Genomic DNA, 22,794 nt, shown 5'->3' with positions numbered 1-22,794 from the left:
CTTCTGAGTGGTCTAATACTGTTTGTCAGATATGGTAAACCAGATGAGAGATGAAATGCAGTGGTATGCTGCTGCATTCCAATCAATGAGTCACACACCATCACAATGTTCCCTCTTTTCTAAATCTATATCAGTTTCTCTGTGAACAACTTTCTTGCTATTGGGCGGAGTTTGTTCTGTGTGGTTCTCAGAGCTGTGCTGCCAGGAGAAAAAACTGAACTAACCAGCGAGCCCGTGCGCACACATCACATGTATTGACGCTCACTGCCTCATGTCCTGGACTCCCTTGGAGCTAGGAAATGGATTTACTCCACTAGATGCAGCTGTTTCTACTTCTGCTGACACTACAACACAATCCATCCTTCCAGTTTCTAACCAAGCAGTTGGTTTGCCAGCAGTGTGAAATTACAGCTTCTCTAAATACTTGATATTATGATAGAGGACTGCTTGCTTTTCTCTGAATTTCTTCCTCAGTGTGGAGGACACTGACAAAATCACGTCATCAGCAGAGTGAGCAAACGAACCATATGACACTGATACAACAAGGCCAATGATGGGATTAGTTTAGAAAAATATACTGGCCAACACAAAAAAGATGTCATTTAAAGGGACAAATAATAATAATAATATAAAAAAAGGGACCAAAATCAAAAATACAGTTTTTTTCTTTTCAGTGTAGCTGTTAATCAATCTCGATTGTTGTGGTGTGAGTTGCTGAGTGTTGAAGATATCAGCCATAGAGATGTCTGATTTCTCTCCAATATGATGGAAATAGATGGCTCTCTCTTGTGGTGCTCAAAGCGACAAAAAAGAAAAAAAAACATTTATAAAACTCAACACCAGCAGCAATGTCACTTTCTAGAAATTGTGACCCTGTTACTCAAGATAACCCACATACAGACCTTTTAATTAATTAATTTATTTATTATTATTATTTATTTTATTTATTTAGTTAGACTTTAAATTAGTAGCTGTTATGAGGAATGTATTTTAAATACTAGCCAAAAAATGTATACCTAAAACAAGACTTTCTGTTGACTCAAATCACTTTTTTTTCTTCTAATTTCATGACTTTTGTGATTTTTTTCTTCCAGAAAATTCATGACTATGGGAACCTTGGAACTATTTTTTTTCTGCCAAACTACACTCATCCACCGTATCACCCTGCAAAAGGAAGTGAGCATCTAGGCTAATGCGAGCTCACCAAGCCCCACTGAGCTAGCTGATGTTACAGCTCAGGTGAGAAGGATGCTATTCATGTTTACATCTGGCAGTGTCAAGAAAAGAAGCCTCTTGTCCATGAGGAGATGCACACTTCCTCCTGCACTGTAATACACTTGGTAGATGTAGTTTGGTTGAAAGAAAATAGTTCGTACATGAAAATGCTCACAACAAGCTCTGTTGATTATTTTAAGGAACCTGGGGGCTATTGCACAAAAGTAGAATTTAGATATGCAGGACAACGGAAAAAGCAAGACTTGACCTAGTCTCATCAGTGACCCCTGGTTTAAGCCAAAACCAGATGTAAGTATTCTGGATAAATGCGCGTTCACGGCTGTCGTGAGTAGACCACATGTGCCCATCAGATCATCCTGATGCAGATGTGGAGAAAATGCGTGCAGCAGAGTTTTCATCGAGTGAGCAGCAGTTTTTCATGGAAATGTATGAGCGGGTAAATTCATTGTAATACATCCATGGGGTAAAGCATATAGTGCGCAAAAAGGGATAGTACGGACGTTATAATCAAACAAAGAAAAATAATCAAAACAAAATAATACTGACTTAGTGCATAAGTCATGACAGATTTTATGAAGACTTTAGAAAAAGTGTTTGAGATGTAGTGTAATGGTTTATTTTTCGTTTTCCGCCCGGGGGTCTAGGGTTCGAGTCCCTGTTCACGCGAACTTTGCCTCTTTAGATTAAAACTTTTATCACTCATTACCTTTAACTTGAGCTACACTGATACGTCATAATTACCAAGCAAGGATATATGTTATTTTTACAAATAAGTTGGACACTTTGCCTTAAAAGTTAGCAGTGGAAATTATCAATTCCTGAAATGTATTATGGAGACTAATTACCAGCACTTATAAAGGTAACAAGTATTTAGCAGAGCTTTTATCCTCCTCCACCAATCTCATCCACAACGCCACACAGAGCATCAGAGGGAGGGTGAGAGCCTCATCACCGACTTAACTGAAACCACCTTTGCAACTCCATTAGCCATTTCTAATCATATCAACAAATGTAGTGATAACCTACCAATATATATTACATATTCACTGAACTTCTGACAGTAACATGATCAGGAGGACAGGTGGTGTTGTGGACCAGAGTGCTGACTTCTGACTATCTGTTTGGCACTGGTTTAAATCCCCCTCAACTTTACACTGAAAATTATAACAAAATTATAACGAATTACAGAGTGGAAGCCTATTTTAATGCAGCGCTATAAAAATAAATAAAAATAAAGAGGCCAAAAAAACCATTGTATAATTATAAAACATATGTATTTCTGATCAGAGTGACTAAAGAAATCAGGCACCGGGATTTAAAAAGCCCGGCTGTTAGCCTGGTCAGGAGCAGGCTAGCTGCACAAAAAAAATCTCCATAGTAACTTATGTGCCTCTACTTTCATGCAACCAAGTCAAGGCTAAATTCAGCCTGGATGCCTTAATCCACTATCCTAGTTTTGTGCAATAACCCTCTGGTCATGATTTCTGGAAAGAGACATTGCTGTTGAGTTTTCAAATGTATTTTTTGGCACTTTGAGCATCACAGGAAATACACGTCTCCAACACTTAGCAACCCACATCAAAAACAATCTGGATTGATAAACAGCACTACAGATAAGAGGAAAAATATGTATTATTCATTTTGGGGTGAACTGTCCCTTTAACTAAAATGAAGTTCTCGTGTCTATGTAAATGATTGTGAAGCAGCTACTTTGTTGAATAAGAGCTGAAATAACAAATCAGGCCGCATAATCCAGGCTGCAGACTGAATATGAATGTTGTCTACACTGTTTCAACTTATTAAACAAAACAGATCAGGTACCTGCTGCATCACTTTAAGCAATGTTTGGAGGACAGCTCTCCCTAGTGGGTAAACCTAGACCGAGAAGCAAAAAGGGTCCCAGACAGTGTGTAATTAAAATACTAATTGAACCCAGCACAAGTCCAAACAAACCACCCAGGTTCCCTTGCAATCTGCAGGCTATGGAAGTTATTAAATACAGGTGAAGAAGACAGGCTGCTGCCAATAATCGCTCTGTTGTAGTGACCATATGTGATGTTCATAACAGCAGTTAGTATTTTGAGATGCATGCACAGACGCACGGTGGATTAACAGGAGAGCAGTGTATCGGTGTAGAGTCCTGGACTAGATCCAGCTTGGTTCTGAGACATCTGTTTCTTCTAAATGGTGGAAAAGGCAGCTAATCCTGTGTGGGACTCTGCAGCCTCTCCGTTTAGCATCGACTCAGCCACATGTTTTATTTGTAACACTGAGAAGCAGGAGCATTGATACCAGAAGCACACAAGCACAGGGTAGATTTTCGAGAGGGAACATATTTGCATAAATACTGTATTTTCATAATTCAATACAGAAAAACAGACAGTGGAATCTAAGATGAAGGGAATATGAAATTTTGGCAAAGACATGAGAAGATTTAATGCCCTAATCATCATCTCTGGCAATTTAAACATCAAATTAATGTCCTATGTAAGGGAATCATTGTAACCAAGAAATGTGCAGAGTAACCTGGAGCTACTATATGACAAATTAGATCTTACATAATGAATTTAAATGGAAAAGACTTCCAAAACTGTTTTGCCGCACTCACAAGTAGATAAACACAACTAAGCTAAAGGTGACGCAAACCAGAGAGCATTCAAATGGCCTCATCAGCTTCCCCTGAGCTAGTGTCCACACTGCCTTTAAATTTTAACTTGGCTGAATTTTAAAAAGTAAATTGAGTCATTACAAAATTACCTCAACTTACCCTTTAAAATCCAGTCAACTTAAAATTTTAAGTCAGCGCAGACACTAGCTTTGTAAAAAAAATTTTTAAAAAAAGTTTATTTTTACATTAAAAAGGCCCATAAGGAAAATATAATACACACAGTGTTCCATACAATTAACCATTTGAAACCAGAGCAATTTGGCTCGATTTCTTTCAAAAACATGGGAGGACAGCAGTAAGTAACAAAAGAAGAAATGGCCAAAACATTTGCAAGAAATTAATAAAAAGTACAAGAAAATAATTTGAAAATTAGCACAAAAAAACCCCCCAAAAATGTTAAAGTAAAAAAAGTAAAAAATAAAAATAAAGGAATTGACCTTGGAAGCGTGGTTTATATTTATAATTATAGTAATTACATATTTATATCGTCACAGAATTATTATAATTTTTAGCCTTTTTCTCTTTTTCCCTGTACATTTTCTCTAGCTACTAACTTTTTTCTTTCTTTAAATGTGCTAATTTCTTGAAATTTGCAGGACATTTCTTACCAAATTGCTCATTGCCTTATCCCCCATATTTTTTTAAAAAAAAGAAATCACACCAATTTGCGCAAGGTTCAAGGGTTTAAATATTTGTGAAAGGCATCGAAATGCACCACAAGAAAACTGATGTTGATGAAGGGTTAAAATAAAAGTATACCAAACTGAATACTTGGGAAAACAGCATTAAGTTACTCTAGTAGTTTGGTTCTTGTTTGTTTGAAATACTTAAAGAAACGGCAAACCACGTGTGCTTAAAGAAAAATACTATTCTATATTTTTCTTAACATCAAAAAAAACCCTGAAAAGACAACTTTGTTTTTTTTTCTCTGCTCACAGGGACTGTGTTTGCCTCATTCATCATATTCCTCTGCCTCATAGAGTTCCATTGTTGTCTATCAAAAACACATCAGTGAGTCACATTGTTCCGCTGGCCGACATGTTCCTTCACTACAATGAACATGGGCACTGTAGTTCACTTTGAGATGATCCCACATACACCAGCCTGATGCCTCAAATACACACTAGTATACAAAATGTGTGTCAATCCACAGCTGAAAATAGTCCTCAGCAAAAGCACTTATGCACAATTTCCTTCTGTTTGAGTACCAATTAGTAAAGCCTATAACACCTAGTTGTTTTAGGAAATGATTTAGCCTTATCTGTAATAAAATAAAATAAAATCCTAAAGGACTCCTAAGGGAATCCTAAAACCAGAAATGGGTTAGCATTTTAGCACATCTTGTTCTTTCATTTTGAAGTCAGTGAGTGGGTTTTTGGTTAGAAGCCTAAAATAAGGTCTGTAGTTAACACAAGCTGAAATGACTATTACATTTTCTCTACAACATAAAATACATCAGTAAACACCCCACTCGAACTTTGAAGGTTTTACATGTCTTAAAAAAGGCAGTTGCTAAGAAGTAGCTAAATGAGACAACATCATCATGCTGAACACGTCTGTACAACATTGTTGTGATGGCGATGTTAAGTCATGTGACCATGGTGTGATTCGTTTATAGCCTGACATTAGCTTTTTTACTTCTGGCGACTGCATTCAGGCTTCATTCTCTTTTTCTGAACAAAACTTTTAAGTACAGATGTTTGTTCGCCACAGAGGTTTTTTTCTACAGTAATCCAAAATCCAATGGAAAAATCCCATAGCTTTTCTAGTAATTTGGCTAATGTTAGTTTGACTTTCAAACTATGCAAGTGTCATACGTGTGACTAATTCACAAAGGACAAAATGCCACAAAAAACAAACAGACTTCCTTGTTGACTGCGTTTTAACCTCACACATCTGATCATCATCATTACATCTCTTCCTTCCTACTAATGAAGCAAGGTCGTAGTGTGATCATCATCATTATTAGCATCATCATCATCATCATCATCATCCTCATCATCATCCCAGCACTGCTCTGGAATAGAGAAGGTAAAAAGAAAAAGAAAAAAGTCATGGATGTTGATTTAAAAAAAAAAAAATACTATTAATCTTCTTTTAGGCGTAGTAGATGAGCGATCACAATGATGGCACTGAGTGTGGAAGTCATTTACTTAATGCCTGAAGGATGGTTTATAATTGACTTTATCTAAGCATAAAAAAATGCACTGTGTGGGATGTTGAATGAACACTGCTCTCACATTAACTGTTGTTGGTCTTCATGATTTAATTCAGTTTTGTGGATTTGATTCGTGTGGCCCTTTGTGCCCTTTACACTTTGTAAAATATGGTTGACCAGAAGTTCTTTGATTAAAAATCAGTCCATGGAAACCAGCTCAAAATATGTTGTGAGCAGTGACGTCTATTATCACATCAAGTAGTGCAAATTGAAATTGCCAGTGAAAGAGTCTAAAATTTAATAGACTTTCAATTGAGATAATGAGGAGACATTTTTATTATTTTGGTTTCTTTTAGACAGTGACTGATAATGGTGATGGCAACACTGTTGACAGACTGCATTAATATTTGAATAATGGTGGTAATTAGTTTCAGAGTGATAAAGTATTTTAAGGGTGTTTTTAGTAGTGGACAATACTGTATTATTTCAGAATTCAATGTATTTTTCTGTTTTTATTTCTTTATTTAAGATTCAGTGTTTCCTACAGACTGTTACTTTCCTCATGGTCAATCATCCCAGAGCATTTACTGGAGATGATAGTACATAATGCTCAGATGAAGCCAGTCTATGACATTTCTTTAGTTTTCTTTCGCATTTATCAAATAGTAGCTGTAGGAGGGAAACCTCCAGATATATTTGGCCACTAAATTAAGAAGTAACTAATGAAAAAAATATTCTCATACAATAATGGAATATTTCATTAAATATCAAAAAGTATCTCATGTCTCTCTTAAAGCCACTTGGGGGCAGCAGAGCGAACTCAAAACACAAAACATCAATTAAACTTGATCTTGCTAACAACTGCTTAAACATATGCTATGCTGGATTTTCCCAATAAAACAATATATAGACTCATTGAAAGGTAATCCCTCTATCATCACTTAAGACCCATTAGAAGTGTTTGGCGGTGCATTTATCTGCAAAAACTCTGCGGCTAATAACTATAAGCAGGTGAAACAGAGACTTTATGGAAAGGTTTCAACCAGGTGCCAGACTGTACCTTGCAGATCTTGCAGCACACATACAAGGGGAAGCCAAGAAAATAATGGGAACAGTGGCGCGCAACAGCAAGTGGACAAAGCTTCTTCCAAAATGAAACTAACCTTTGAGTCGGGCAGGTAGTGTACAGTTAGTTTATCAGAGCTTTGTCACTAAAAACAGCAATCTGTTGTGGGTGTAAAGAATGGCTGAAAGGAGGGCTAGAAAAACAAAACTATGAGCTAAAACATGCTAAAAAGAAAATTCTGCAGATTTGAGGGGAACTGCAGAGTTAAAGAAGTTTTTATTTCACCAATACAAAGACAGTCCTCGCATAAAACTAAGGTGTCTATGCAGTACAAAGACACTGATACCTTTGAAATTAGTGTTTCATGACTATAGAACAAATAGAAAAGGGACTGTGGCTTTGGTTTTTGCTGAAAATATAGAAAACCTATAACTACCACAATGCATCGAACCAATAAACCCTGCTGCTGGTGGGTGACGTACTGTGACCTTGTCCATTTGACACAATGGCGGTCAGCTGGATCTCATGTTACAGTCAAACGGTAAGCTAAAACTGGTTTCTGAAAGCATTTAATGTGAAAAATATGCAACAAAGTAAATGAATCTTGGTTTATAATTGATCAGTGTTGCTTAGTTTTACTGTTTGGTCTCCATTTTTTCAGCTTCACTGTGCAGGAAGTAGTATGACGCCCACTTTGTCTTCGCAAACTCTCGCCATTAAGGCAAAATTGGGTGCTAAAATACATTTCTGAAAATATTTTAGGTGTGAAACAGCCACTGCAGTAACATTATCTTGATTTATATTTAATCAGCCCTGCCTAGTTTTACTGTTTAATTAGATTTCGGTCCGAGTTTGAGAGACAGAGTGAGGGGCGGGTCTTTCTCTTGATCAGCTGTATACTCTTTGAGTCCGGGTTGGAGGCAGGGTTGACGGGCAATAAAGAAATGCCGAAGTACAGCCTGTAGATCGAACAACAGCGCCAAGAGCTAGGAGGAGGAACATCTAGGTACTGGGTAGATGAAGGAAAAGGTTACCACAGTTCATTTATTCACACTACCCACATTGTTTTAATATAAAGCTGCTTGAGAATTTACAGAGTATTCCTCTAAGTGAAGATTTTCTGTGAGTTTGTCACAACAAGCAACGCCTTTCACATTACACCCTGTCATTTGATCCACTGTTAATGGAAAAATATTGACTACTGCTGCTTTAAATAATACTCCTGTCCCTTGACCACCTTGCTTGTTTGTTCATCTTCCTTCCAGTCCAGCCCATTTGACAGGCCCTGTCCCTCGTCTTATCCTGGCCGGACAGGACCTGCGCCTCCGTATTGATTCTTTATATAGTTCTGAGTCAATTCCTCTTTGAGATAAACATAGCCCGAGTCCCTCCCAGTTCCAGCCAACAACAGTAGAGACGGCTTTCGATTCATTAATATTTATAGGCTAACACAGGATTTTACAGGCTGACCTGTCACCGCTGGTGTAACTGCTGCCGTAAAACTGCATCTCAGACACTGTTAGTCCCGTCACAGCTGACTCTTGGCACAGCTGAAGCAGTAAGCTCCAAACACACACACACACACATTTACACACACAGTATGACTTGTATTGATTTAGGTTAAAAAGCTGCACTTGAAGGGGGAAAGGGGATTTTACCTCAATGTTAGGACTCTAAATTGGCTGATTTTATGTTTGGTTGATGTTGCAGCCTTGTGTGTGTGTGTGATCTTGCCTATTAGGATGGGAATTACTTTCCTCTTCAGTGGCAGCATCTTCCAGGTTTGTGACCATGACAGGGAAATTGTCTGTGTTATAGAGGTGAGCAGTGCTCTCCTTGTGCCCTGATCAAAGACATATGCTGTTAACAACTTCTGCTTCATCAAATTTGCCGGACAATTGAATTCAGTAGTTTTCCCTAAGATTAAAATGCGTGCTGCGTACCTGTGACTGCTCTTACTGCGAGTTAACTGAAGCCATTCTCCAAGCCGGCCTGGTCCAAGTTTATTTGTATAGCTCTTAATCACAGTTACAGTCTCTAAAGGCTTCACGACGCCCACATTATGGAACAACAAATGTGAAAATTGGTTTGAATCTGCTGATCAGCAAAGTGTGGACATTACACAACACGGTAACAGAAGGCTGGACTAAGAGCTGTAGTTTTTCTTGCCTGCTGGGTCAAAAGACATGAGGTGATGGCTCCACTCTTGACATCCTCAGTGCTGCCAGCGGAGCGGCCCCCGCCCACTGCCAGCAAGCAGGGCTACCAATCAATCAGCCAATCAGCACATCATCAACACATCATTCACAACACCTTCCCTGATCTGCAAACCTATGCAAAGTAGCCATGACCTAATTAGAGCCCCCCCCCCCCCCTCTCTCTCTCACTCACTCACTCACACACACACACACACACACACACACACACACACTGGCAGCTGTAGTGGTACAGCCAATGAGGTGGCTCATTGTGATGAATTAGTGGGCTAGGGCTTTCCCTGGTGTAATTCTCTCACCTGCACCCGTCAAACATTTGGTTCATTAAGTCAAAAAGTCGTGCCTGTCCTCTGAAAGTTTTCACATTCAGGGTAAATGAATTGGAAACAAATCAAATCCAACAACCTGCGACACTGCCAGCAGGTCACACCGGGGCATCATGTCCCTGAACTTGTCTCACATGGTTGCCTCTTAAGTTTGTAAACAAATTTTGGCATTTAATATATATTTTTGCTATAGTTCTAGTTCTACGACATGTCTTTGACATTGCCATCCGCAGTCTAATTGTTCTAGGAGACCTTCTAACACCAGGCAAAGGGACTGCTGAGGAAAACTTTTAGCCAGCTCGGGTGTATTTGTTTGAATGTTGATTCATGCACATTGTTCCTTTTAAAATAAAACATGAATAGAATAGTCTAGATTAGGAGCCTCAATGTTTTCAGTCCAAGGGCCCCTTAGCTGAAAGAGAGACAGAACACAGACCCCCTACTAAGTAGAAGGTCGATGCTCCGTCAGTTTTTCACAATTGGAATAATAATAATACAGTTAACTGACCAACATTTTTCAATAGTAATGGTCCAATCACAGGATCCAGATTTCTCCTTCGTCATTAGTTCGAGGTCCACACATTAAATTAATTACTTCCTAATTTATTATAATATTCAGTGTTATTTTACAAAAATACAAGCAACACATTGGCTAAGAACACAAAGAAGGAAAACATAATGCAAGAATAAACACAAACGGCACTTGTGCTAGAAATTCATTGTACTTAAAAATAAAGTCGGCATTTTTTTAAAATTTTTTTTTACAAGTTTTACATGTTCATGAGTTTCTTGCAGCCCATTCAGACTGGACTTGTGACCTGCTTTTGGACCGTGACCCACCAGTTGGGAACCCCTGTGTTTGTGGAACTCACTGTTCTGGATATGTGCTGCACAGTGATTTAGAGTTAGCTAGCTAACATGATTGCACAAGGATTCATGGGTAACAGCCGGCCTGTTATCAATGCTGTGTAGGCTACTGTAAATTCAATGTTTGCTTTTATTATGTAAATTAATGTTATCTTTGCAAATAATATGTTGAATTCACATTTATCTATACTTTCAGACTTTTTTTAAAAAAAAATAAAAACTTAAAATAAATTATTAAACAATATTTTGGTGGCAGTAATTCTGCAGACCCCCACTCATGGACCCCGTGTTGAAGACACAAGGTCTAGAAAAACAATTTTTTTTAACATTTGTGGTTTATGACCATAATCCAGGAAAAATAATAACCCGCTGAACAGTCTAAGCTGAAATTTGTGTTTAGTGCTAATTAGCAAATGTTGTATGCTACAAAAATAAACTAATGTGGCATCGAGTGCTTAAAGTCTGCACGTACCACTTCTAGTTGTTATTATTAAAATGCCTTTTTTACTTTATACTTTACTTTATACTTTATATATATAAACATGCAAGCACTGTCCTCACAAGCATTTTAGTAGCATTTAGCTCAAATCAGCACTGTGCCAAAGTGCAGCTGCTTAATGTCTTAACTTTATCTGAACTATTTTGATTTTCATGCTCCTCCATCCCTATAGAAATGTAATATAATTGAGTGAATGTTTTTCTATTGGCCCTAATAATTCATTTAGAGTACTGAAGACCACATTTACTTGGCATTGTTGCGGATCCTTGATTTGCAATTAGAGCAGCCCAGAGTATTATGGGATGGATTTAAATGAACCAGATTTGTGAGCTAAACATTCACTCTGTGAACTCCATGCCAGCATGGTAGCCTATAATAAAATTAGGTTTCAAGATTAGTAATGTGTATGCCAGATTCCCACCCTTTCTAGTGGCATGTTATGTAACTTAAAAATTTTGCCTCTTTTAATGGTGGCAAGAATATAAAATTAGTCATCCTAATTTTATTTCCTTTTTTGGTTTCAGAATTATGAAGACAGTTGGAGAACAATTAAATACAGAAATAGGATGCTGGCTCCACAATATGATAATATGATTTATTTCTTGGCAACTATCATGTTTTCCCAAATGATTATAATATTTTTAGGCAATATTTTTATCTCAAATGGCTTGAAAAACTGTGCTGTAGCTCTTTAGCATGCTCCCAGACCCCCCCTTGATTTGGGCTGAGCCCACTATGTGTGCAACATCTTGCTCCGCCCCTGCCTGTATCCAGCATTGATGACAAAACGTGAACTTTGGGACAAAACTAACACAATGGGCTTCATACTCATACATTTACTTTTAGAGTGTGGGCTCCATCAACTTCTGTTAGGCATTACAACATCGACATGACTCATGCGGTATGTCTTTCTACATTTGCTTTGAGACTAAAGAGAATTTCTAAACGGTAATCCACCCTGTAACACCTCTGCTTCTGTTTTTAGTTTAGTCTGTGGCCCTCGCAATCTCCATCACGACGCCAAGGTCATTAACAAACAACAGAGAGACCGCAGTTATGTCCCCCACCTACACAACAGGTTATTAAATGCCTGCTAAATAAAACGCGAGAAGTATAGTTTCTCCTACGTCCAGGGACGCCTGTTATATTTGCAGGGAGGTTGGCTGAGAGGAAAGATGTAGAGGAGTCCAGTCAGCTGCCATCTGGCCCGGGCTGGATGTTTCAGCACCACGGACAGCGCACGGAGCGCTGTGCACTGTTATTAATGCTTTTGTTTAAGATTTCCAGAAAGATCCACCTGACAATAACAGCAGCCCTTATGAGAACATTATGCAAGGATGACGTAGACATAGCACAGCATGTATGTAGCCTATACACACTGTAAAATCTGACAAGTTGATTTTACTTGCCTTGAAAAGTTAAGTAAATTTAACTACTAATCTTAATTTGTGTCTACTTTATACCTAATTGTTAAGTTTACTTAACATTTACTTATATTTACTTCATTTTGTGGTGGTGTTGCCACTCAAAAATGACAAATTAATTCAATTAATCTTTCTAAGTTTTAGCAACTCCAGCAAACCAAGTGCGCTGTGCTAGATATGCAATCTGCCAGTTGCAAACTAGTCAATCATATTTATATATTCTTAAACATGTTAAGAACACAGAGCTTGCAGATTTCCTAACTTCAGTATTGGCAAAATTGTCTTTGTCATGATCACGTTAAGTCAGACTAATTTTCAGTTTCACTTATCACTGTTTAAGTTGCAATAACTTTACAAAACTAAGTAAATAAAGGCAAATAGACTTAACAGTTAGATAACAAGTAAAGACAAGTCATTATATTAACTTTCCCTTTTCAAGGCAATCGATTTCCAAGATTATTTGAGGTATAAGATCAGCTTTTCCGATTTTACAGTATATAATGTCTTTTAAATAAAGTTATTATAATTAACCAAAACTCAATGTATTCTTCTTTATTTGCAGGGATGCAGTTTAGCAGCAGTAGGCCTACTAATTAAATTCACTGACTCACAGCTACGGCTACCAAACTGATTTTACGACGAGGCTGGAGGGACATTAAAGGGGTGTGAAGAAATTAATGTTCCTGAAAGCCAATGATTTCTGTTCCTGCTGGTGTTTGTTTTCTCGATCACCAACTAAAAGTCGTTTTCCCACCTTTTCATTTAGCTATAAGGTCACTACGGGGCACCTCGGACACATTTAAAGTGTCCTGTAGGAGTGTTGCAGTGATTTGAGGGCCTGTGGGTCACCGGTCATTGGTCCACAGGACCCTCGAGCATCTCGAGCAGCCGCCGCCTCCTCCTCTGCCACAAAAACGCCACACACCATTCAAGCAGACGATTTGGCGGACTGCAGATGAGACTCTGTGCACAGGAGGAGGAGAAAAAAAAGGACAAACTTTTGTTGCCTCAGGAGGTGATCTGGGGTAAAGTGATCCTCATTTGCGTATCGATAAGTGGCAAAGAGGAGCGCGTATTGTTGCCATTAGTTATTTATATATTCCTGTAAAGCGGCGGGGATGCGAGAGAGACGCCACAGCGGCGAGGATCGCCCGCTCTGAACCGGAGGAGTCACCGGCAGATGATGTCCCAATGTGAGAGTGCTTCCAGAGGAGACGAAGGAGAGGACGAAGGAGGATGAAGAAGGGGGGAGAGGGATCGAGAGCGGCAGAGGTGGAATATAATGAAGTTGAGTGGGAAAGGACTGTGCACCGTTTTCTCCAGCACCCTCCTCTTCGTGTGCGCCCTGAGCGAAGTTGTCGTTGGATTAAGATGCGTCTCGTTGGGATCTACGGTGAGAGCGCATTTCCACCTCGGCGCCGCGGCCGGGGCTTTCTACTCCGGGCTACTTGTGGGAATCGGGCAGGTCCTGCTGGGCTCCGCGATGCTGTGTTGCCTAAAGAAGCCCGGCTGCAGGAATTTCTTTCTCCTCGGGGTTGTGGTCTTCTTGTTGGGGGTCCTCACCGCCTTCTCCGGCGCGGTGGTGGACGGGGACACGGCTTCTCTGGTGGAGAGGAAATATTCCCATTACTGCTTCCACTCTGTGCTTGTGAACCCTGCGTGCGAGCAGCTGAGGGATTACCAGCGGAGTCTGGTCATCTCCACTGTTCTCAGCACCTTGGAGTGTCTCCTCGGGCTCATCAACCTGGTGGTCATCAAAAGGTACAAAGCAGCGCAGTTCTCCAGAAGCCGGCAGTCTCAGAGGCAGCGCGCCGGCGCGATCATCTTCAGCGAGGAGCACGAGTGTTCCTCGGCGGATTTCCAGCCGGTGTCTTACATCAATTTGGGTGTTTTTAATGTGTTTGACGAGACAGGTGCAGAAGTGCAGTGCGGGGGACACCCGTCCATAGAGCTGCCGGGATACTCGCCCACGGACCCGGAGCTCAATCACTGCTTCCCCTTCTCATACCCGCTCCCCAGTGAACTGCCGCCCGCATACGAGGACATTTTCCCCGCTGAGGCATGCAACACATAGCCGCTCTGGAGCTTTTTTTTCTCCCCCCTCTGCTGTGACAATCAATGACTTTGTGCTTAAACAACCCCCACCCCCCACTCCCTCTCTTCCAACAACACCCCCAACAAAAAGCAGTAAGTTACACAGCAGGGCGACAGCAGTGGATTTTAATTCAGCTGATTCCTTCTCATTCTGATATTTTCTTACATCTGCCGGTATATCGCTCATCACCAGTCAGACTGATGTAGGCTCAGTGAACAGATCAAAGTGATACAGGCCCAGACAGCGCAGGCACATCAAGGCCCATAAACGCAACAGCTTGCTAGTATAACAAAAGCAGAGTTTGTGTTTTGAATGTTTGCTGTTAACATTTTTACTTGTGAATAAAAAGTGTATTTAACCTCATCTGCTAGTATAGCTTTTGGAAATCCTGTTGATGCTGTGGTCAATCCAATTCCCAAGGCTTTAACCAACTTCTTCTGATATAACCTTTTCATTTTATAGAGCCATGTAGTTTATCATCACCTGGGAAAATACATGAGACACATACTCATCATGACATAATGTTGACCAAAAAAAAAAAAAAAAGACTCAGCATCTCACATTCAGTGTGTTGTCCTCTTTAAAGGCACACTGTGATTCATTATCTAATTTTCATAAAAGTTTGCCGACTCAAAGGAGACAAAAAAAGACTTGAAGCATCAGAGGCTGACTTTTTAGTCTCTAATGTGAGTCAAGCTCCAAAACACTGGGTCCTACATTTCCCACGATGCAAAGGGATAACATTTTTCACAAGACCATTCTTGTCCGGAAAACGTCTTTAAAATTTTACTGTAAAATCTGACAAGTTAATCTTACTTAAAATAATCTCGGAAACCAAATGCCTTGAAAAAGTAAAGTAAATATCATTATTAATCTTAATTTATGTGTACTTAACATTTAAGTGTTAAGTTTACTTGAAAAGTAACTGTATTTGCTTAATTTTATGAAGCTGTTCCAACATAAAAATTACAGGTGGAATGACCTTGTTCTTTCCAAGTGTTAGCAACTTCAGTCAATCAAGTTCGTCTGACTTAACTTGATCATGACGAAGAGGATTTTATTAATAATGAAGATCTGTGAGTTCTGTTTTCTTAACATGTTTAAGAAAATACAAATATGATTGACCGGTTTGCAACTAGCAGAATAAAGGTATATGTAGCACAGTGTGCTCAGTTTACTGAATTTGCTAAAACTCAGAAATATTGCCATTGTTAAGTTTCAGCAACTTCACAAAATTGAATATAACTAAATTTTAAACTTAACAACTACATGTAAAATAAGCATAAATCAAGACTAATAGTTGTATTACATTTTCCAAGGCAATTGGTTTCCTAGATAAAAAAAAAAAGTAAAATCAACTTGTCTGATTTTACAGGGCACACCCTCAGTTAGAAATGCAGGTTTTCAATTATAGTCTCCAAGCCTAAACTGAGATAGCCCGAATGACATCACTTTCCTTTCAGAGTGTAGCCTTAGATGTCAAGGGGGACACGTCCCTCTCACTATGTAGAACATATGCATTTGTCCCCACCAATAAAAATTTGACAAGTTTACACCATAAATTGATGCAGAAACTGCACAAATTTGTGCATAAAAAATCATCAGAATGCAGGAAATTAAATGTCTGATGCTTAGTGTTTTTTAGCGGAGGGCCCCCAAATTCCCTGTTGCAGATGTGTGCCCCCCCAATGTTGAAAGGAAACCTATACCTTGTGCTGGACATAGAAGACATTATAATATATCTGATTTCCCACAGTGAGTAGTACATCTCATGACGTGTAAAATTGGTCGAGTGCACCTTTAAGATTTTGGCGAAATTGCAGATCAAAGATAGGCACGTGAAACTGCTGAGATTGATATAATTGCCATCAATGATAATGAGTGTGTGGGAGGAAGCAGAGGGACAGTCTGAGCCTGAATGCACCGTAAGTCATTTGCTTTAAACTAGCAGCAGGGGTAATGATAGAAAATCTCTCATTTTGGGGGTCTTTTAAAGCACCCGCAGATGTAGCAGCCTGTTCGATATGATACAGCCAGAAGGTGGTCCTGCACCATTTCCAATTTAAAAGATTGGAAACTGTGCAGCGCTGCCTCCCATATTGTTCCATTTGATCCGACTTGAAATAATTTATTAACTCCAGCACACACAAATAAGCACATCAGCTCTCAGCACGGATCCTCCCGGGACCATCAAAACATTTTCAACCTCGTTGTTGCTAATTTCACTTAACAGCTAGAATGATGACAGAGAAAATAATGGCCGAATTGGCTGTCATTATTACGTGGCCACCTTTAGACAACACTCCTCTGTGGTAAATCAAGCTGAAATGGTCCCTTTCCCCTCAGATTAAAGCCCTCAAATGAGCATCTGTGGCCAAATGTCTGTTCAGGGGCACTTTGAGAGAGAAACTTTAAGAAGTACTGTACCGGCTCAGTGTAATAATCCTCCTCTTATCCTTTTCAAACCGTGAGATGATGCTTTCCACTCTCCCATTCTACTTAAGACGGGCTTTAAGTACCAAAGCTCAATACAGGACTGATAAAAAACCCTGCTACTCCCTTTCTTCCAAAATTTCATGCCAGTAAAATATATAACCTAAGATTAAGTCAGCGACCTACAAGAGAACAAAAGAGGTCTGCAGGGAGTCAGTGTCCTAAAAGTTTCATGGAGGGGATGTCCAAAGAAAGATGCAAACAAAGCTAATGGTAAGCGCTCTGTCCCACATAGAAGCAGAAAAGAAAACAAGACTTTCAGACCCTTTCGAACAAATAAGGTGCGTACCCTTGCCAGCGGCAACTCTTGAACCTGCAGCACAGACGCCCAGGTCAGCAGTATCACACTGAGTTTAATGAGTTAGCAGCTCTGGATATGTTTCAGGTGGCCTGTTGTGTTTTTTTTTATTCTTAGTATGCTTGCAAAGCTACACTTTTTAGCAGGACAATAGATAGTGTACTCTTACCTTTCGAGAAAGTATCTAACAATGTTATGGTCTTACCTAACTCTTAGCACCTTGAAATGAAGTTAAATATCAGGTTTTGCAAAGATAGTTGTTCAGGGAGCTGGTGAAATGGAGTAATTCATATATTATTATCATGCATTGTGCTTGGTACTCACCAAAAATGGTACAGCATTCAGTAACTAATGTCAAAATAAACCAAACAATAGCTGAGGTAAATAGACATGATTTGGTTTTACTCAACTGCCTATCAATGGGATATTTCAGAGACTTAAAGGGATAGTTCAGATTTTTTAAATTGGGGTTTTATGAGGTTCTTATCCAGATTCAGTCTATTATACACAGTAAATGTTGGGTGGCACGCCCCCAGTTTAGGGAAACAGACAGGAGTGCTGACATGGAAGCTGAGTAATGCACTGGTGTGGATGGGGGCTGGCATCACAACATATTGAAACCCGTTAAAAAAAGTCCAACCTAAAAAACAATCAATATCAGTTTAAAGTGTATGCTACAGTCAGTATGTTTACATGATTTTAGAAAAAGTCAAATTATTGCACTCGTCCAACTGAAACTGGAATTTTAAAATATATGTAAACATGTTAGTCCGCCTGAAATCGTACTGATTCGATTTTCTCAAAGTCGGACTAACACACCTAGATAATGCGGTTTGGGGTCAATTTACTCTTTCATGTATTCCACTTCAACTGGCCTAGCCAATCTGTGCATGCTCCACAGTTCCTGCACTGGACTTTAACCCGCAAGTCAAACAGCATAAATTTGTGAAAAAAAGCCAGAAAAAGAAAAGAAGAAGAAAAAGGGGAAAAAGCAAAACAAGATGAAGGTACCAAGTAAAGCACAGAGTACAACGGAAATGTACAGCGTCAAAATGTTAGCCATGTTTTTACGGTTTGCCACATGCTAACTGGTTTGGTATGTGACATAATAAGTCAACCAAAGGAGGTCCAATAGCAACTAGCTGAAAGGGGATATATCGCTATTTACCTTGGTGGAGTTGGACATACTTCCATAAATAGCTTCATTTTGTTTTCACTGGAAATCCCTCTCTGACAGTAAGGTACAGAGTGAAAGGAATTTTAATATTGAATTATGTAGGTGAGACTTTTCCACATCCACAGCAGCAGATTGCTCAGCTTCCATGTAGGACTCCAGCTTGGTCTCCAAACTAGGGGTGTGCTGACTGATATTTACTGCTTGTAATTTACTCTCTATGGATAGGTACCTCATAGAACTCCACTTTGAAAAATCAGAACTGTATAAATTAACTAAAAATGAGATGGTGGAGGATGAAACTCCAGTCTGTGATCACTCTAATCACCAGAGCTTCAGTTACTGGCTTTATTTGCATTGGGAGTTATTGGACTGATGATATTTACCATTCCCATTTTCCATTTGATTGTCTGGCTAAGCTAAGCATAGACACAGATTTCATATATTTTCAGAATGCACAGGGTCTATTTACATATAAAATAATTGAAAAGTTGTCCAGAATATCTTCCAACTGCCAAGTCAAACTGAACACAAACATCATCACTGCAGATAAATTGCTGATTATATCTTCAAGAGACTCATGCAGATGCCCAGACTAACATTTTCTGACATTTGCTGCTAAAATCTATTGCATCGACAACACAGGAGGGTTTTTTTTGCAAATTTTATTCCAAAGAAATTGAATGATTTAGTGGAGACTGAGCTGCTTTTATGCTCCTATTAGGATCACTGTTCACAGCACTAAAACATAAAATTTCACAGCAATATAACATTTAATTATGCCAATTATGCCACTTTTAACATCAGACTGTAGTTAGTGCCACCACAACAGACTGAGTCACATAATTTGGAACCCAAATATGTTAGAAAATCCAGTTTTCTATGGCTTTTTATTTGTTTAGGACATTTTGAGAACAGTTAAAGGTTGGTTGTCAGCACAACAGTCATACACTGAAGAGAAATTCTCATCACATAAAGAGTGATCAAATGTGAGCAAACACAAACCAGTTCTGTATTCAATAATCAGATATGATTTTGCTGAACAGAGTGTGCTACATGTCATTTCAAGAGGGAAATACTGTAAGTTTTACTCCACAACATTGTTTTAACTGTTTTGTTTTTTTTTTTCAAGTTATTTGACAAATTAAGATTTTACATATACAAAATGGATGGTGATCTTAAAAAATATACTGCACTGTTGTGAATTAACCCTTTGAGACCTGGATGTACATCAGTTTCTGTTGTGTTGCATTCAGACGCTTTTAACAACTCTTTAAATTCTCTTTAACTCTCTTCAATGGCAATGAGCAGTTGCGATAAAGTGGTGGAAGGTGCCCCTCGAAAAAAAAAGGAAAAATGTCCAGAAACTATATTGATGATTATTAGAATTTTTCTGGCTTATGGGCGATGCTTGGTATTCCATTTAACTTTATCCAACATGTCGGCCGGGTGACAAACTTTCCGCTTTTTACAGCTAAACTGTACACTAAAACATGTTTCTGAAAACATTTGGGGAGAGAAATAGGCAAAGCAGTGAGAAAATCTTGACTCATATTTGATCAGTGGTGTTTAGTTTGACAGCTTTATCGCAGTTCATGAGCTGATCATTGATTGATAGCTGCGCTAAAGACTCCTCGGCTCTGATTGGTTGCTTTCATTTACATGCAGTAAGGCCATTAGACATGGTATAAGGCAATAGAGTAGACAGAGAAGTGTGTTTCCTTTTCACAGATTTGTCTAATTCAGTGCCATGTGGATAAAGCTGCAAAAAGTTATTTCTTATAAAGTTACCAACTGTAGCTTTAAGAGTACGAGACAACCATCTCATTTGAAGAACAATAATTTAACTAACCTGTATAGATGCCTAACACATCAAAACAGGACTGTTACAAAACTCAAAATGTTCACTTCATCGGTATTACTTTATCAGGTCATTAACCCTTTGACACCTGACCTAATTAGTTTCATTTCATTCAAAAACATGGGATGAAGGCAATGAACAGCAAAAGAAATTAGTAAACAAATTACAAGAAAATAATTAGAAAATGAGTAAAAAAACAACAAAAAACTATTAAAAAACTTTAAAACTATTATAACTCTGTAACATATTCTTTAATATGTAATCATGATAATAAGTTAAATATAGTATTGCTGATGCTTTTTTCTTTCCTCCCTTTCTCTATAGCTTTATAAAAATAATTATCTAATTTCTTTTTGTTTGTGGAGCATTTCTTACCAAATTGCTCATTAGCTTTTTCCTACATTTTTTTTTTTAAAGAAATTGTACCAGTTTGTTCAGAGGTTTAAATATTTGTGAAAGGCATCTGAGAGCAGCTCAAGAAAAGTGATGTCACTTCAGTTTTCAAAGGGTTAACTGAAAAATAAGACACTAAAATATATCAGTATGCAATTGCTTGGATCTCATACTGAAAGTTCTCAGCTGGTCTATATGGTGGAATCGAATTCCTGAAATCCAGTCATGTCTTTTTTTTTTGGTGGCCTCCTCTGGCCACCCCTATGAGAAATTCCTGGGAGCGCCCCTGCTGTGTTGAAATATCAGCTCCATAAGACGTAATTATGAAATGACAGAGTGCACTCAACCTTATGAATAAAAGAGAGAGATATTAACTTTCTAAAAGTCACCACGGTGGGAGCAGTTTAAAAACTGCCGTCTCTCGTGACGAATGAATCCCCGCTCTGTGGTTATTAGCAAATGTCACCTGCCTGTTCACTGGAAAGAAAATGCAAGATCACTCAATAAATCTAATCTGTATTTATCCAGGGAAGCTGACTGAGAACAGATGCTGTTTTCCAGCAATTTATATTTAAGTTCACGTAGTACAGTCAGTGTCTTCTGACGGCCATCAGGTTGATACAGGAGAGGTTAATTGCTAAGTGGCAATGTTTCATGGGAATTGACCTGGTGACCTTTTGCTGCTTTTATGACAAAATCAAAATTAGAAAAACACTAATGCGATGTCAAAAGTGCTTTAAAATGCCACTGTGTAGCCTATCGGTGAGTAATTACCTCCATTAATGTATGAACTGTGCCTCATGACATTTGTCCTGCAACATGAAATAATGCTTCAGAGGTATAATGATGAGTAATTGCACAATTGAAAAAAAGCAAAGCCATGTCAGGTTGTTATGTAGGGCAGACCATTATCTTCAGATCTGTGTTTCTGCGGTCTGGAGGGTTTTTTTCCTCGTGGCTGATCCTTTGTTGGATAGCACTGCTGCATTAGTGTAATGACAGCCTCCGGCTCTGGTCACACAAAGTAAAAACCGCTGACTTGCATCTTTAAGTTCCTCACTCTGAGGAATATAAGGGTGGATTTCTGCACAAGTGATTACACTGCAGACATTTGGATGAGTGATGTACGTGGACAGGAGCGTACAGCCGGGGCGAGCTGACGGAGCCCCGAGACAAGAGAGGGAGATCAAAAATGTCTTTGGCGCTACTTGAGACTGAGTAAGACAATTAGCTCATTAACAAGTGTAATAACTTTTTAAATGTTGTCGCTCCGGTTTTGTAGTCGCTCACACAGAGAGAATAATAGTTATGCTGCTGCAGGCACAAAGGGCTCTCTCACACACACGTCTTGCATTACATTGTTTTTCTCCCTCTGCATACTTGTCCGAATATATGTCAAGGACAAAACTGACGGCCATACTTATGGAAAAAAAAAAAAAAATCAATACTGCCTAAAAGCCTTTCATTAGACACATATCCATTTGTCTGTGTGCAGCTGCCAGAGAAAGTTGTGTCTGGAAAAGCTCCAGTGGCTTTTAAAAGCCAACACTGGGCCTTTCCTGACAAAAATGTAGTTCATTACCTACGTGTGAGCTTCCAAACCATTGGATTCGCTTGAGCCTATATCTTTTTTTGTACTCTGCGAATAGTTTGGAAGACTGTGATTTTCAGTTTTCCTCTGCACGAGCAACAGTGTTAAAGCAGTGTTGTGACTGAATGCACAATGAGCAAAACATCAAAAAAAAGGCACCATAGTAGGGACTTCAAATAGTTTAGCAGCGGAGCTACGTGCGTATCTTGTATTCATATTTATATGAATATGCGGATAATTATAACGGATGTGCTGAAATCACATTCAAAAGCCAGTTGTGCTTTAGCTTCAGCTGACATAGGGGTGTTCATATTTACTGATCAAAGTGATTCTGTATGCTTTGAAACTATATGATCTCAGTGTTCACAGTGTGTTAGGTGGCATGCAGCTCAGTGAAGTTGTATTCATCACAGCAGGCTGTGTGCTTCA

At 38.9% G+C, this 22,794-nt stretch overlaps 1 protein-coding gene across 1 annotated transcript; it reads left to right on the top strand.

The window, feature by feature from the left end:
- The first annotated feature begins 13,587 nt into the window (after positions 1–13,587).
- Positions 13,588–14,631, top strand: LOC121947709 (transmembrane protein 271-like). Its single transcript, XM_042492794.1, has one exon. The coding sequence runs from the start codon at positions 13,743–13,745 to the stop codon at positions 14,532–14,534; it is 792 nt and encodes a 263-aa protein (XP_042348728.1). The 5' UTR covers positions 13,588–13,742; the 3' UTR covers positions 14,535–14,631.
- The last annotated feature ends 8,163 nt before the right edge of the window (positions 14,632–22,794 follow it).

This window comes from Plectropomus leopardus, chromosome 9, assembly GCF_008729295.1.
Source record: "Plectropomus leopardus isolate mb chromosome 9, YSFRI_Pleo_2.0, whole genome shotgun sequence".
Taxonomy (NCBI): Eukaryota; Metazoa; Chordata; class Actinopteri; order Perciformes; family Serranidae; genus Plectropomus; species Plectropomus leopardus.
The sequence above is the reverse complement of the archived record's forward strand: the minus strand, read 5'-3'. Positions and strand labels throughout refer to the sequence as shown.